Source organism: Pelophylax lessonae (assembly GCF_965119305.1).
Source record: "Pelophylax lessonae genome assembly, chromosome: 6".
NCBI classification, from domain to species: Eukaryota; Metazoa; Chordata; class Amphibia; order Anura; family Ranidae; genus Pelophylax; species Pelophylax lessonae.
In genome coordinates this window covers 241,774,103-241,791,997 of record NC_138773.1, presented here as the reverse complement: position 1 = coordinate 241,791,997, position 17,895 = coordinate 241,774,103, and the positions used below count along the sequence as shown (strand labels likewise).

Below are 17,895 nucleotides of genomic sequence, written 5' to 3'. Positions count from 1 at the left end.
GATATTTTCTCGAACATGAAACTAACCAATACAAACCAATTCCCCAGAGCATAATGCTTCAGACTGTGCAGAATTTTGTGTATGCCAAATGTGAATCAATATCTGTTAATGTTTTTCGGTAATGGCCCCTTCGTTTCAATTTTTTGTAAAAAAAAAAAAGCAACACAGGAAGACTAAAACAACACGTGCCAAGACTTTATTTATTGAAGCGTATTCGGACAGACCATGGAATGAAAGGAGAATAGACTACGAATCACTGTAAATTGTCAAAATAATACACCTGGGAAAATACAACATTTCCGGGCTAATGAATTGTTTTCTAATCTTTGAACAACACATTGTTACATGGGATTAAAGATGCAGTGTGCCAAAAATATTTAAAAAAATGCAATTTAAGTGCTGTAAGTGCTTCCCAATAAATATAGCTGTGCTTTTTTTCACATGTCTAAAAGCACAGAGTGGTAGTCAGGAACAACTATTCATAACTCAGCTTTAAGGCTGTTTTTGGAGTTTTTCAAGCACTTTTGAAATACAAAAAAGCGCCCTGAAAAGCTCAGGAGAAATAATTACCTTTAAAATCAATTAACATGTTCACACTGGGGCGGTATGCTTCTGTTGCGGTGAAAAAATCCTGCTTGCAGCATTTTTGGAGCATGTTTGGTAAGTTAAAATAATTGCACCAAAAACACTTTTTCCTATTGAAAGCAATGGAAAATGCAGCACAAACGCAGCAAAAACGTGGCACTCGTGATGCATTTTTGGTGCGGTTTTTGAGTCACTTTAAAAATCACTGCGTTTTTGCAGCAGATCAGTGTGAAAGTAACCTAACTAATATGACAACATGGCACTAATATAATATCATAATTAACTGTTTTTAACCTACTGTATTTTCTGGCGTATAAGACTACTTTTGAACCTCAAAAAAATCCCCCAAAAATGGGGGGTCGTCTTATACGCTGAGTATAATATCTCCAAGGTACACCAAGTACTGTAATACATGTAATCTCTCATAATATCTCCAAGCTACCCTAAGTATAAGTATTACCAGTAGATGTAATCTCAAGATGCTGGCTGTGTGGGAATCCTGTACCGGTATACCGTATATAGCTTCGGCTACAAACAGTGTACCGCGCTGAGCGGAGTAACATTGGCCCACCTCTCTGACTCTGCCAATCCGAGCAGGCTTTGCATTCAATAATAGAATACATCACTCACTGTGATTGGCTCAGCGTGGTATACTGTATGTAGCAGAAGCTACGGTACATTCGGTATTCCGGTAAAAGATTCCCGCACAGCCAGTGTCTTGAGATTACATCTACTGGTAATACTTATACTTAGGGTACCTTGTAGATATTATGAGAGATTACATGTATTACAGTACTTGGGGTACCTTGGAGATCTATGAGAAATCTGATGTTTTTCAATGGTGTTGCCTTGCTTCGGAAGAGGGGTAGTCTTATACGGCGAGTATAGCTCAAAACCTATGTTTGAACTTGAACATTAGGGGGGTCGTCTTATACGCCCAGTCGTCTTATACGCCGGAAAATACGGTACCTAATTTAATTCATCTATCTCCAAATTAGAATCATATGCATCTGTTTTACAATACAAAAATCATATACAATTAAACTCTTATTTAATATGCTATAAGCATTTAATATATCAATGTTTAATTAATACACAATTCGAAATTAAATATAACTCATTATAATCAAAGTAAGTCCTGTTTAGGAGGATGCAAGCAGATTCAATCATGCCAGGAATGTCATAACAGCTGGGGTATCCTGCAGGAAAATACCGTTCCAAGATTTCTGCTCTATCCCTTCACCATGACCTCATTGATACTAAATCCCAGCCAGTGCAGTACTGTAGAGTGTGTTGGCCTATATGTTTATTTCTATGTTGAAGCAAAGTACATACTTGCAAAATGAAAAACAACAACCAAGATATATAGGCAACGCTTGCCATTTTACCTAAATTAATTGGAGTTAATGGGAAAGGAAAAAAAAAAGGTGTTTTTGATTATTTTTAAAGATGAAGTCTAGGCATGGACATTTTTGAATAATTACAATGGTCCAAGTTGGACCAATGTAAGTATGTTTGTACCATACCTGGCCAACCCCAGTGAAAGCTATAAATGACTATATTAGGCACAGCTACACAGTGATTGCTGCTAGCTTCTAGGTCCTGTGACGAGTGACTACCCTGCTGCCAATGAACACAGTGGGTTGCTCACTTGGCACATGTGCCCTTTAGAGAACCCTTTGCATTTCTGCAATGAATGCAAAGTGTTCTCTGATAGGACGAGGTGAAGAGGCCTGGTGGTGATGTCAACTTGTTAAGTCTGCGTCTTGAATTGGACATCCGACCTGCACTAATGTAAACTCTAGGATGTACATGGAGATCCATGCAGGACTGTGCAGCTGGTGGCCTGTCATTGATTTGAATAGACTGCCTGCATGGGTCGGCATGGAACCTCTGTGAATTCTTTGCATCCATGTGAATGAGCCCTGAATCAGTACTTTTGCTGCAAACTCAGGTTCAATAAACAGTCCACTCATTCCCCATAACTACACCGAACAGCAGAGGCTCCAGTTAAGGCCATGATGATATCCACAACCAGAAAATATCCATTAGGTGGGCATAAAATGGTTGTAAAGTCACATCTATTATATTCTTTTATCCTCTCTGTTTTAGAAACATATTGTCAGCAGCATCTAGCACTCCTGCTCCTCATTCCAGCATCCTAGTTTTGGCTGTGACATTCCCCTTGTCTGTCTGTCCACATGCAAGGTGATTAATTGTGGCCAGTCTCTGGGTGGAGATCAAACCTGATTAAAGCCAGTCAAGCTTGCAGTCTCATGCTTGTGATATAGCTTGTGTAATCTGTGCAAGCTCTCTGTCTGTCTGTCCTGCTGTATGGTTTCTCCTATTTATGGCCCCAGATTGGATATCGACTATTCTCTGAACTCTGCCTGCCTTTTGAATATGGAATTGCCCCGACTATTCTCAAACTCGCCTGCCTTGTACTTGGACTGTCACTGAATCATTCTGCCAGTTTGCCAACCGTAAGTACCTGTTTGCTTTGCTCAGTCTGCGCATGCCCTGACATGGTAGCCAGGCACTATAGTATTTAAGTCCTGGGGGCAACTAAGTCCTGGTAGGCCTGCTTGCCTTAACGGAAAGGGGGTTGTTTTAGGTGAAGAACAGAGAAGGTAATTATAGTGTCCGAACACCTGTGTTAGGGGTAAGCATGACACATAATAGGTATAGTGTGTGTGTGTGTGTGTGTTTTTAATTCTAAAGCTAAATACCTTCTTTGTCCAGTTCTACTGTGTGGTCACATGTCCTCCCTCTGCTCTCCTTCTTGATCTAAAGAATGCAGTGGGAGGGGCTGAGATTCCTTATTGATGCATGCAAGCTAGCAGAAGAGGACATTTGACCACACGGCAGCCCAGGGCAAAGAAAGTATTTAACTTTATCATTTTAAAAACATACATACACTGTACTTAAAATGTTCCTAAAACAGAGAGGTTAAAAGCATATATTAGTCGTTACTTAACACTTTACCAAGTGGGAGGAACAGCTGCAGCATGATACTCAACCAGGGCAGGAGGAGAGGGGAGGGGTGGGGAGGAGATCAGCTTAACAGTTCATTCACACAATACAGAAATGACAGGGAGGGGGAGAGGCAGAGACGCTGAGGAAAAAATTGGATGACGGGGGCACATACTCTGACCTTATTATCAGGGCCAATATCAGGGCAGTCATGATAAGTGTGGTCAGTACACGATTCTACGACAATATCCCCCCGGACAATTTCCCCCCGGACAACATCCCCCGGACAATATCCTCCCTGGAAAATATCCCCCTAGACAATATCTAACCCCAACTCTCTAACCCTACGTCCAGGGGATGTTTTCCGGGGGGATATTGTCCTGGGGGATATTGCCCGGGGGATGTTGTCCCGGGGGATATTATCCGGGGGGATGTTGTCCCGGGGGGATTATGTCCAGGGGGAAGTTTTCGGGGGGGATATTGTCCCGGGGGATATTGCCTGGGGGATAATGTCCGGAGGGATATTTTCCTGATACCCAGTACACACAGGGGAACAGGCCAGATCAACCAGGTATTGTACAACTTAGAAAGGGACAATTGACACCACAAAAGCAATGTGCTATATCTGAAGTCTTAAAGGGACAGAAGCATGTTTTTTTAAGCTGGCAATAGACAGATTGAAATCCGGCCAGTTGAGCAGGGGTAAATTTCAAATAGATTTAGTTGGAGCTTACACAGGGCTGGGTAGTCTCTCCTTCATCATTTATTGACAGTGCTGTTGTGCAACTAATTACCAGCACTATCACATGGAATTGGAGTGTGTCACATGCTCCCCCATACAAGCTTGGCAAGTGGTATTTTATGTCTGTGCATACGCCAGTTTTTTAGATCTCTTCGTTATTAATAAGTTTCTCACCTTAAACTTAGCAATGTGGATAAAATAGCATTAATCACTAATAAAATTATTCCATAAACCAATGCATATCAACATTCAGTCATACTATAAAATAGACATAACTGCCAAGATAGCTTTGAAAAAAATAAAAACTGCTTAAATGTATCCTACTTTTTCATCATCCTCGGTGAATGGGGCTCCTCCTGGGGTTTTGTTAATTGCCTGGGCAACACCGATGATCTCCCCGTCACTACTGCGTATTGGCATACACAGCAAAGATTTTGTCTTATATCCAGTAAGCTTGTCGATTTCATCACTGAATCGTCTGTCCTACAAAAGACAAAAATATTAATGAACACAACATCATTTTAAGCAGGTTTCTCTGTTTCAAACAACTATGGTCTAATGTACACAGACACTGTTTAATTATTCCCATCAACTTCAGTGGAGTACTGTAAATGACAGTTCAGAGGCTGTGTATGATATGCTTTGTGTTTTTTTTTTTTTTTTGATGTAGCAGAACCTGATAATAATGTTTGGATTCCAGTCAAAGCGGGTCAAACTCAGTTTCTTTTCACCAAATGTGAGTTTTGCATTCAAAAATATACATTTAGGTAGTGTTGCATTTAAATGTAAAAGGCTACATCAGATACAAACACCCATCTACACAAGTTCTAAACCTAATTCAGACATTGTACTTTTTATTGAGAGAATTAAGGAGGAATTCCAGCCAGAATATCTTTTCTAGTTTTGGGTAGAAAGTTAAGAATTACATTTTTAATTTAAAATTATTTTTATCATTTGTTCCTGTTAAGGATATTCACTCACAATTTCTATCCGTTTCACTTTTGCGGCTAGGACAGAAAGCGGGTGGAATTGCACAATATACAGGAGCATAGAGAAAATATCCCAATGGGCGACATCTTTCAAAGGTCCTGAATTTTAAGAAAATTTACCTTCCCTTCATTGTGTCTCAGAGGCAAAAAGTGAGGAAAAAATTCCCCATTTGGGACACCGATATTAATCAATACCTGAAATAGATTCTAGCACTCCCAAAAAAAGGATAAAACCTTTGACCCATCATGCAATACAGATTTACCTCATAACCATATACTAAATATAAAACATAACTATAACAGACTATATCCAGATCTGAAAAATGGACAGTACCAAGAAAAATACACTGCTCATAAAAATTAAAGGAATGCTTTTTAATCAGAGTATGGCATCAGGCCAATTAAACTCCTGGGATATTGATCTGGTCAGTTAAGTAGCAGTGGGGGTTGTTAATCAGTTTCAGCTGCTTTGGTGTTAATGAAATTAACAACTGGTGTATTAGATGGGCAACAATGAAACCACTTCCAAAACAGGTTATACAGGAGAAGGCCACTGACTTTTTTTTCCCCTGCTCATCTTTTCTGACTGTTTTTCACTAGTTTTGCATTTGGCTAAGGTCAGTTTCACTACTGGTAGCATGAGGTGATACCTGGGCCCTATAGAGTTTGCACAGGCAGTCCAACTCCTCCAGGATGGCCCATCAATACGTACCATTACCAGAAGGTTTGCTGTGTCTCCCACCACAGTCTCAAGAGCATGAAGGAGATTCCATGAGACAGGCAGTAACTCTAGGAGAGCTAGACAGGGCCGTAAAAGGCCCTTCACCCATCATCAGGACGGTTATCTGCTCCTTTGTGCAAGAAGAAACAGGATGAGCACTGCCAGAGCCCTACAAAATTACCTCTAGCCGGCCACTGTTGTGAATGTCTCTGACCAAACAATCAGAAACAGACTTTATGAGGGTGGCTTGAGGGCCCGACGTCCTCTAGTGGGCCCTGTGCTCACTGCCTGTCACTGTGGAGCTCGATCACTGGGCCCTGTGCTTTTCACAGATCAGAGCAGATTCACCCTGAGCACATGTGACTGATGTGAAAGGGTCTGGAGAAGTCGTGGAGAATGTTATGCTGCCGGTTACTTCGTTTAGCATGACCAGTTTGGTGGCGGGCCAGTGATGGTCTGGGGAGGCATATCCACAGAGGGATGCACAGACCTCTACAGGCTAGACAATGGCACCCTGACTGCCATTAGGTATCAGGATGAAATCCTTGCACCCATTGTCAGACCGTTCGCTGGTGCAGTGGGTCCTGGTGCACAACAATGCCCAGCCTCATGTGGCAAGAGTATGCAGCCAGTTTCTGGAGGATGAAGGAATTGATACCATTGAATGGTCCCCAAGCTCGCCTGACCTAAATCCTAAATGCCCTGGTCCAGATTTGGGAGGAAATAACCCAGAACACCATCCATCGTCTCATCAGGAGCATGCCCCAACATTGTCTGGACTAGCCTGCTGCATCATTTTTTCACTTTGATTTTCGGGGTGTCTTTGAATTCAGCCCCCCTGTAGGTTGATCATTTTCATTTCCATCAAACGATGTGGCATCCTTTGATTCCTACACAACACATTACCTAGCCCATATCAGTATAGATATCCAGCATGCGATTTTTCCCCATTGAGATCTGATGTTTTCAAAGTTTTCCTTTAATTTTTTTTTTTTGAGCAGTGTATAGGTTGCCCTTGCTGAACTTCTAAAAATTTGCTTAGATGTCTCTAAATACAATACTTTCTAGTTTACAGACTTGGAAAAAGCTTGCACACGATGAAAGTCAGAATAAAGTCAAAACTTGCATGCTTGTTCCAAGTCAGTGACTTAGATGTTACTAATGTCACTGGATCAGCATGCCACCCTTGGATCCAGTATTTCCAAATGTAAAGGTCAGCAATGTTTCTTAGTGCAGGTTTTCTTTAAGCTGGCTGTACACCAACAAATTGTAGTAACACAAAGTAATATGTGATGCACTTTTTCCCCTGTGAATTAGTGTCATTAGCAATGGCACCCCTATACACACAAGTAGAGTAGATTGCAACATTTTGCAAAACACGACATGCGTTGTAGTGTGTTGCATTCCAAAAATGGTGGAGGGACTATTTTTCTTCTGTCCTATAGTGTAGTGGCAATCCTTTTAAAAATAATAGGCTACCTTAATGCAACAACTGTTAATGCCTTAAATACTAAGGGGGGGTTTACTAATACTGGTACACACATAATCTGGTGCAGCTGTGCAATCAGTTTCCAGGTTTTATTGTCAAAGATTGATTGAACAAGCTGAAGTTGGATGCTGACTGGTTACTAGGCATAGCTGCACCAGATTCTATGTGCACCAGTTTTAGTAAATTTCCCACTAAATGTCAACAAGGCTGCAGGAATGCAAAGTAGCGAAAACGTGTAAAGAGACTGAGGAAAGTTTGGATTACGCTTATAAACTGAGGGCCAAATAGTTATCTTAAAGTGTCATTAAACCCACATCATTAAAAACTATTAATAAATGCTGTATCAAATTCACTCAGTCACTATGGGAATTGCTTTCTGTATTGTGCAAAAAATCTGGTTGATTCAGCTGTTCTCTATTTCCCCCTTCTGTCTATATCCCCAATTCAGCTAGGAATTTTGCAGAGCAGTGTTGGCAGCTTTGCACATGCTCAGTTTTCAGTGAGTTTCTGTGCTGGGCATTTCCTCCCCATCACATCTGAGCAGCCCATGTGACTAAAGAGTGGCACATGTGGGTGTATACACACAAAGGTAAATGACAGCCCACTCCCTCCCTCCTCCTCCTCCATGCCCACTAACCAGCTAAACACAATGGGGGTGGGATATTACATGTAGATTGATGGAGGCTTCATCTCCCTCTTATTCTAAGACACAGGCTGGAGGGAGGTGACACAGCCTGTGACTGGCAGAAATCCACCCACACCATGGTATTGCCAAAAATAATAAAGATTTGATTTCAAATATATATTTGTATGACAATTTAAAAGTTTATTGGTATTAATTATTTACTTTTACTCCCAAAGCTGTTTTTTTTTAACATGTGACCAGTAGCAGAGGACTAGAAGCTTCTCCTACTACTGTTTCGCTACAGACAGGTTGTGAAAGAGCTAGGTCATGTGACAGCTGTATATCAATTAGTAAAAAGGGTCTTTTTTAAATAAAATATATTTACAGTGCCATCATCCGCATACACAGAAAGAAAAGGGATAATGTAAAACAGCGTGTGTTTTGTATCACTTTAAAGTGTATATAGAACCCATTCTCTTTTGATTTTGGATACAGTAGGCAATGATTAAGACCCCGCTCTTTTTTATTTTTTTCGCTTTTGTCTGTGTCCCATTGGGGAGATTTACCTTCTAAAGTCCTAGAGACATACAGCTTTAAAGCAAGGGGATACACCCTCTTAAAGAATGATCACCTGAACAGGTTTTCCCAGTGAAAGATTTCCCTTCACCTCCTGTTCCTGTGACAACTCAGAAATTTTGGACTACATCTCTGATCATTTTCACAGGACCAGGATCAAAACCCCACCTAGGATCCTAACCCTTTGACTCCATGCAATACATTAAAAAAATATTGGCTTTATACACATTTTCAGATTTCATTTTTGCAATTAGTAAAATTTTCGAATAGGTCTGAATGGGTACAATAGGTATGCAGAATAACTGGCTCTCTTTCTCCTACATAAGTGAAATTAGTTATTTATAACCAATGCAGTAGTATTTAAAAAAATAATGTATATCACAATAATTATTATGTCTTGTGAAGCTTGAAAAGAAGGCAGTAACAGTCTACATCAACATTGATGTTAAATGTTCATTGTTTAACATTCCTTTTTTGAAGGTATATTACAGTGGTGTTTAACCACATTCAAACTAATCATTTTTACAGTTTATGTTCAAGGAAAAAAATACACAAGATAATTTCAACACAGTACAATGGCAGACTTGTAAGATTGCCTAGGATTGATAAAGAATATTTTTTTCAAATGAATTGCAATAACTTGGCTATTAGTCTGGTATAAAGTAACATGTAAAGTTTTATATTGTTAAAAAATAAGCAAAAGTCATATAAGGTAAATAGCAATTTAAAGAGAGAACAGTATTCATATTTCAAATGTTACAATAACACTATTTTATAGAGAGAGAAAAAATAACACAAGGGAAAAGTGAAGAGGGGAAGTAAGGTAACTGAAGGGAGGGGCTGGCATGAATCAGTACATTTAGTAAAACTGATTTCTTTTAACCAATTTCAGACCATACTTTTTCTGGCACTTTTTGTTTACATGTAACAATCAGTATTTTTTGTTAGAAAATTACTTAGAACCCCCAAACATATATTTTTAAAAGCAGAGGCCCTAGAGAATATATGGGTGCTTTAAAAAAAGTTAAATTTTTAAATTCTTTTTATTAACAAAGATGCATAAGACAAATTTATACAGCAACCAACATACCCAACATGAGCATAAAAAGTTATAAAGTTTGTTACACAAATACAAAGAAGGTACGGAATTATATTTGTACATATTACCTCTAATGTTTTAATTAATATATCATTTATTCATTATTTTACACTGTTGCTTTAAAAAAAAAAATTTTTATCAATTTTTTTGCTCTCACAAAAAATGTAAACACCCTTATGACAGCAAAAGGCATGTGACATGTACTCTTTATGGAGAGATCTTTAGGACCCCAAATCCCTCCTCTTCCCATAAAAGCATTTAAAAACACCAAGATCATGTTTTCGAAAAATTTAGTTTTTTTTAAAATGACACAGTTGACATCCGGGTAAACTGAAAGTGATGTCAGGTCATCGCTTCCAGGTTATCATAGCCGAAAGCCAACCAAAGCCTCTCTGCTTTCTTTTCTTAACAGCATGCACATGAACTTACTGGTTCCTCGTACTTTTTCCTCTGTACAAGCATTGTAAAAAGGCTTATATCTGATCAAATGCTGTGCTAATGAATAAAAATCCAGACACCAGCAAAAAAAAAATGTGTCGCCACGCCCCCTCACCTTTGATTGATGCTAAGCCACGCTATCTACTGTGTGCACAGGTGGGAGGAGAGTCACAACATGCCACAACTCTGCCTCCCAATCTTTGGCCTGTGGACACGCCCATGGACCAGAGACATTCAAAAGGCTGTGACAGGTGCTCCGATCCACAAAATAAAGATCTGCATGAAATGCGTTGGGAGGAGCTACATGCTGACGCCACACCGCCGCTTCTGTTTTTGGGACCCATGGCCATCTTAGTAAGTGAATGTCCCCACATAATAGATTTACACTCTGCAATACCCCCAAATATTTTTCCTCTGTAGTGCTGGCCAAACATTGTACCACCAATGTTGTACCCTCTCAATGAATTATTTTTCCCTAAGTGCATTATTTTACATTTAGAAGCATTGAACTGCAGTTTCCACTGCTTCCAGTGCCAATCCATGTTCCATGTTACAGACACCTCCAGGGATATTAACCCTATTACACGCCTTGGTATCATCAGCAAAAAGTCATACCTTGTCCAACAAACCTGTAGTTATTTCACTTACATAGAGATCAAATAGAACAGGACTTTGTACGGAGCCATGTGGTACACCACTAGTAACTGGTCTCTGTTCTGAGTGAACCCCATTTACAGCCACACTCTGGTATCTATCCTTTAGCCAACTGCAAATCCACTGAACCCCCCAAGGGTTAAGTCCTAGATTGTAAAACTGTTGCATTAGATCATTATGTGGAGCTCTATCAAATGCCTTACTAAAATCAAGAAATGCTATGTCCACAGCACCACTCTGGTCCAAAACATTTGTAACGTAGTCAAAAAATTCTATCAAATTCTATCAATTCTATCAGTCTGACATATTCTGCCCTCAGCCATGCTGCTTTGGGTTCAGCAAGTTGTGTATTGTTAAGTGATCAATGATCCTTCTTTTTAGGAGTGATTCCATTAACTTGACTACAACTGATGTTAAACGCACTGGCCTGTAACTGTCAGCTTCAGGTACAAAATTAACTGTCCGCCAGTCATGGGGAAGAGATTAATTAAAAAGATCCATTAATGGTCCAACAACTCTACCTCTTTTCTTGGAGTCCTCTTGGATGAATACCATTAAGGCCCACTGCGTTATTAGGTTTTAACTGAGCAAATTCCTCTGCTACCTCTAGAAATCCTAAAAATTAACCGTCATTACAAGACCCAATATGATTCCCCAACTTGTTATTGTTAGTGCAATTAATTTCTGACAAGACTGAGCAGAAGTAAGTGTTTAAATGGTGTGGAATATACAAAATATTAACCGCGCTAATGGAAATAAAAAACAGCAGCAACTTCAAGTGTGACCACACCCCAACAGAATCTATATAATAAGTCGCGCTAACTTGAATGATGGAAAATAAAGTCCATAAAAGTCCATATATGATAGGATCACAAAATTCAGATAGGCTCCCTATGGAAATACGCTTACCAGAAATGGTAAATAAAAGGGCAGGTTCTCTAAGATGAATCTCGTCCCCTTGATAGCAGACTGGAACCAATAATCTCGCGTTGATTCAACAGAGATTTATAAAATTATGCCAAGATGCAATAAAAACATATGTGTCAAGCAAGATGAGATGCCAGCCTTCACCAGTAAGATTTGCCTCTTACCCGATGGGAATGATCAAATCGCCTATAAAGATGGACCTCAAGGGGACCTGTAGTGGAGTCCTCCCAAATAGCTCCAAGAAGGCCAGGAAGATCACCACCGAATAAAAGAAATGACTTCCATAGTGTAAAACCGTATTATATTTATTAAAGGAATAGAGAGTAACACTTACAATAACGAGGAAGTGTGGAGCATAGATATGTAAGCCGCCGGCCGGACGGTCTCCGCTCGTCCACACTCCCAGGTCGCGATAAGATGACGTCAGTACGCCGTGTCCTTACGACGTTTCGTCACAGATGACGTTTTCAAAGGTGCGAACGGCGTACTGACGCCATCTATTTAACCAGGAAGGATGGGGCTGGGCCACCGGAAATCGATGAGGACCGCTACGCCATCTTAAATGAGGGAAAGAAACAGCCAGTTCTGCGGTACCGCATCGAGATCGTGGTGTGCTACATTTAGGTCTCCCTCAACATAAGTGTTGCGCCCAGTTTTCATTTTAGTGATCCTATTGTAATTTTTCCTTTTATCACTAAAAGGAATAGATCACTAATGACCCAGACCTAATCTCGGAGGTAGGAGTCCAGGACAACCTGGGCTCTAGCGATCACAGGAAGATCACATTTAGCGTAAATAACAGAATAACAAGAACTTAAAAAGAAAACAAAAAAGAAAACAAAATAATTAAAAAGTTGGGACTTTACATGAGGCATTGTCCCAAGAATGGTACATGCCTCCATCCCTAATGTATAAATGTGGAGGGGGGGGGGGGATAAACATGGTTGGTACCAGGTACAAGGCAAGGCAAGTGGGGAACTTAAGAACCCTAAACTTCAGAAGGGCAAACTTTCCCAAATTGTGCTCCATGATGGAAAGGGTAAACGGTGACCAAACTTTAGGAACACTGACCACGGAGGAAAAATGGGATTGCTATGGGAAATAAATTTAGAAGAGACAAAGCCAAACCTGGCTGGCTAAACCGTAATGTTAAAAAACTTATTAAGGGAAAAAAATGAGCCTTCAAGAAATATAAATCAGAGGGCACAGTATCGGCTTTCAAGCAATACAAGGAGGCAAATAAGAAAAGTAAATACGAAATCAAAATGGCTAAAATCAACTTTGTGAGACAAATAGCAGAGGATAGTAAAAAGAACCCAAAGAAATTCTTTAAATATATCAACAGCAAAGAAACTAGGGCAGAGCATATTGCACACATAATTAATGATGATGGGAGGATGGTTACAGAGGACACTGAAAAGGCAACCGCGCTGAACGCCTTTTTCTCGTCAGTCTTTACTCAGGAAAAGGAGGGGTACACTGACCATGACTGTATGGTTAGTAGTAATACACAGGATGTGCTGCTATGGCTAACAGAGGGTGAAATTAGGGAAAGGCTGGGTAAAATTAACACAAATAAATCACCAGGCCCCGATGGCGTACATCCAAGAGTACTCAAAGAACTTAGTAAGACTATATCTAGACCACTGTTCCTGATCTTTGCTGACAGTATTACGACAGGAAATGTACCAGGGGATTGGAGGAAAGCTAACGTGATACCGATATTCAAAAAAGGGCAGAGGCATGTCCCGGGAACTTATAGGCCTGTCAGTCTGACATCGATAGTATGTAAACTTCTGGAAGGGATGATAAGGGACTATATCGTAGAGTTTGCTAAAGACAACAACATCATCAGCAGTAACGGGTTTACAGATGGGCGTTCTTGTCAAACCAAACTCTTAACATTCTACGAGGAGGTGAGCTGTGAGCTAGATAGGGGGACACCAGTGGATGTCGCTAAGGCGTTTGATACAGTTCCCCACAAGGCTTAATTAATAAAATAAGGTCTGCAGGCATCGACCGCAAGGTCTGCTCTTGGATACGGAACTGGCTAAAAGGGGGTGTCCAAAGGGTGGTAATAAACAGCGCATACTCAGACTGGTCTGAGGTGGTAAGTGGGGTCCCCCAAGGCTTAGTCCTGGGACCAACCTTGTTCAATTTATTCATAAACAGCATTGAGGACGGGATCAGTAGCTCTATATCAGTTTTTGCACAAGACACATTTTGGGCAGGGCAATAACTGCACAGCATGAAGCAGATATCCTACAGAATGACCTGGACAAAATAACGGAGTGGGCAACGACATGGCAAATGAGGTTTAATGTGGAGAAGTGTAAGGTTTTGAACTTGGGGACTAAAAGCATAAAAGCACAATACACTTTAGGGGGGAACCTTTGGAGGAATCAAAAATGGCGAAAGATCTGGGAGTCCTGATAGAGGATAGACTAAGCAATAGCATGCAATGCCAAGCGGCAGCTGCCAAAGCCGGCAGAATATTAGCATGCATAAAGAAAGGGATGTATTCCAGAGATAAAACTATAATCCTACCACTTTATAAAACTCTGGTCCGACCACATCTGGAGTATTCTGTCCAGTTCTGGTCGCCGGTCCTCAGGAGGGATGTGTTGGAGCTGGAGAAAGTCCAGAGAAGGGCAACTAAACTAATTAGGGGATTGGAGGACATTAATTATGAAGAGCGTCTGCAATCGCTTGATTTATTCTCCCTGGAGAAGAGACACCTGAGAGGGGACATGATAGCAATTTATAAATATCTCAATGGTGATCTCGGCATAGAAAAAAAGCTATTCAGTCGGAAGGATTGCATGAGGACTAGAGGGCATACAATGCGATTAGAGGAGAAGCGCTTTAACCTTAGGCAACGTGGGGGGTTCTTTACTGTTAGGGCTACAAGATTGTGGAATTCTCTACCACAAGAGGTGGTTTCTGCGGGAAGTATGGTGGCTTTCAAAAGACTCTTAGAGGTACATCTCAAGAATCAGAACATTCAGGGGTATGCGAGATGATTACGGCCACACACACCTACACAGGTTGAACTGGATGGACTATTGTCTTTATTCAACCTCATCTACTATGTAACTATGTAACTGATGTACCTAGAAAAAAGGTTTTATTTCCTTTCTTAATTAATTTAGCAATTTCTTCCTCTTTCTCTGCTTTGGCAGCACTGATAATGTGTTTGGCCTCCTTTTGTCTATTTGTATACTCTTCTCTTTTTTTCCTTTACTATCCTACTTACCTCTTTAGTGAACCATAATGGGATTTTTTCTGTTTATTTCTACAACTTGCCTTACATATAATCTAGTTGCCTCCAGGATGGTGAACTTTAATAGTGGCCCTGATTACTTACTCCTTTTGTTTTGCTCCACCTTTCTATACATTTTTTAGAAACTACCCAATTTCAGCAAAATCTGTCCTTTTAAAATCTAAAACTTTTGTTTTTGTATATAAAATTTTCCATTCTTGTTGTAACATTAAACCAAAGACATTGGTGATCACTAGAACCCAAATTTTCTCCCACCTCAACATCAGACAGTGGATACCCATTTGTCAGTAATAAGTCTAGAATAGGATGACCTTGGGTTGGGCTTTTTACTAACGGTTTAGAGAAACCCCATTCAGTGTTTTAATTACATCCCTGCTCCTGCTTGTAATTGCAGTTTGGGAATTCCAGGTAATGTCAGGCATGTTGAAGTCACCCATAATCAAAACTTCTCACTTCATTGCCATTTGAGTTATCTCATCAATCAGTTATCATAATCTTCAGTCTGTCCTGGGGGTCTGTATACTACACCAATTCTAAGAGAAGTTCCCTCTTTAGTTGGAAGGCAGACTCAGAGGGTTTTGAGTATTTCATTAGTTTTTTTTAAATTAATGTTAGTGTTATGCTATTTTTGACATATATGGCAACTCAAAATCCCCGCTTCCTCTGTCGGTCCTGAAAAGTATATACTCTGGTGTTGTTATTTCCCAGTCATTTGAATCACTGAACCATGACTCTCTAATTGCAATAAGGTGCATGTTGTCCCTAGACATAAGAGCTGTCAGCTCACAAAGCCTGTTGCCTAAACTACGAGCATTAGTGCACATGACATGACAAACACTGCTATCTACTGTTTTTTTTTTTTTACCACCAGAAACTTTTAATGAAGTGACCCCCCCCCCCCCCCATCAGCCCAGTCCTTAGCAACACAAACACACAATTGTTTCAACCTGCTGGGGGCTGAAATGCTCCTCATCAATTATATCTCTGCCTCTATCTCTTAAATTCCATACTAAGAAATATGTAGTTGGGGTTTACATCCACTTTAAAGTAGAAGTACAGCCAAAGCTTGTTTGGCTGTATTTCTCCTATGGATCACAGGAGCGCAGTTCATTCTGCACTTCTGTGACCCGTTTTCAGCAGACAGCGGGCTGAAGTCCGCTGTCTGCTGACATCACGGAGCCGGTCCAGGCTCGAGCAAGATCACGACAATGGAGTCAGGACCCGCCCATATGCCTGGACCGGCACTCAGCTCAGGCTCTCAGCAAGCCGCAGATAGCCTGAGCTGCCCACTCGGTTCTAAGTCTTAGAGGCGCCGAGGGACAGATGCACTATCAGACCAATGCTCCATCCAGCTAGGTAAGTATGATCCTGGTAAAAAGCATAACTCCATACTTCTCTTTTAAGTATGGTGGCCATGGAAAAATGTTACTTCACATGTTCTGATAGTTTTGGGGGGAATTACCCACATCTGAGAATTAAGTATGTTTATTCTACATAATAGCATATAGAAAATGTTATATTAGAAAGAAATGTAGTAACACGTGAGGTAACTTATAACTATAATGAAACATATACACTAGTGCTCAAAAATATGAATTGCAAAGCAATATTTTTGTATTTTAAAAAAATCATTGCTTAGCACAGAAACTTTTGTATTTGTGTTGGTATAGCTGGAATCTGTTTATTCTTTTCAAAAAGTAGCAAAATGTTTCTCCAAAAGTTCATTTTTTGGGTTAGAAAATGAGAAATCTAAGCAGCTTTCCCAGTCGATTGTTGTTTTGAAGGGTTTCCCATGTGTCAGCTTGTAAGGAAAATTAGGATATCATACAAAGATGTCCACTACTGTAGAGCAGGTGATGGTGGGTTCCAGTGCACACAGAGTAAAAGGGCTGTTAGCTTTTCTAAAGTGACAAGGATAACAATGCTGAATCTGTTGCAGACATGTTAACACATTTTCTTCAAGTCCTGCACTACTCACTCAATGCAAGGATCTGTATCAATGGGCTGTTGTTTGCAACAAGTGGGTTTTGCATTCCAAAACAGGTTTATAGGCATGCAAAACATGCAAAATCCAATTGAAACAGGTAAACTGCAAGTCAAAAGGAGGTCAACTGCAGGTCAAATGCACCTGTCAATGAATTCTTGAATGATTTCAAAAGCGCACAAATTGATGTAAAACTGATGCCATCAACACAAGCCAAAGGCTGTTGACATTTAAAACTGGTGGCACTGTATTTAAAACAAGAACAAAGGGCTGCGATAGATCTACCCATGAGTTGATGTCACAACTTTTCTCTTTGAGGAAGGTAATGTAGAGACACACGCGCATTGATGCAGCTGTTCAGCTTTATGCCCAGAGAAGCTAAGTTATTGCTAATGTTAACTTCTAGAAGTTAAAGTGTTTGTTACCCCAACATTTCATATACCTGATATGTGCCTGCTGTACCATGTACTTGTATGAGAAAGTATTGTGTTCTTCCTTTGTGTGAAATCCCCTCTGCTTGCTTATTAAAAACTGACCACACCAAGCAGGGGAACGCACTGTGGTCAGTTCTCTAGCTATCCTGGGAAAAAAAGGTATTTATACGTATATATACGTTGTGGGTTACAAGTGGTTTACCAGGGTTTTGGCTAAAGCTATCACTCACAACCCCAGCATTTTTCTTTCACCTGGTGACTGGCTTTCTAATAAAGGTGGTCTAAGCAGCTAAGCAGCTGCTGGATTGCTTTCAGAAGCAGCGGGAAGGGTCACCTCCCAATCACCTCCCAGTGTTTCTCAGGCTTACCATTTTTA

General features: G+C 40.3%; 1 protein-coding gene across 1 annotated transcript in view; it reads right to left on the bottom strand.

Moving 5' to 3' along the window:
- PDE11A (phosphodiesterase 11A) overlaps positions 1-17,895 on the bottom strand; it is an 830,139-nt gene that overhangs the window by 648,738 nt on the left and 163,506 nt on the right. Inside the window, exon 2 of the mRNA XM_082260061.1 lies at positions 4,625-4,783. Coding sequence (XP_082116187.1) covers positions 4,625-4,783 — 159 coding nt within the window. The remainder of the gene's footprint in view (positions 1-4,624; positions 4,784-17,895) is intronic.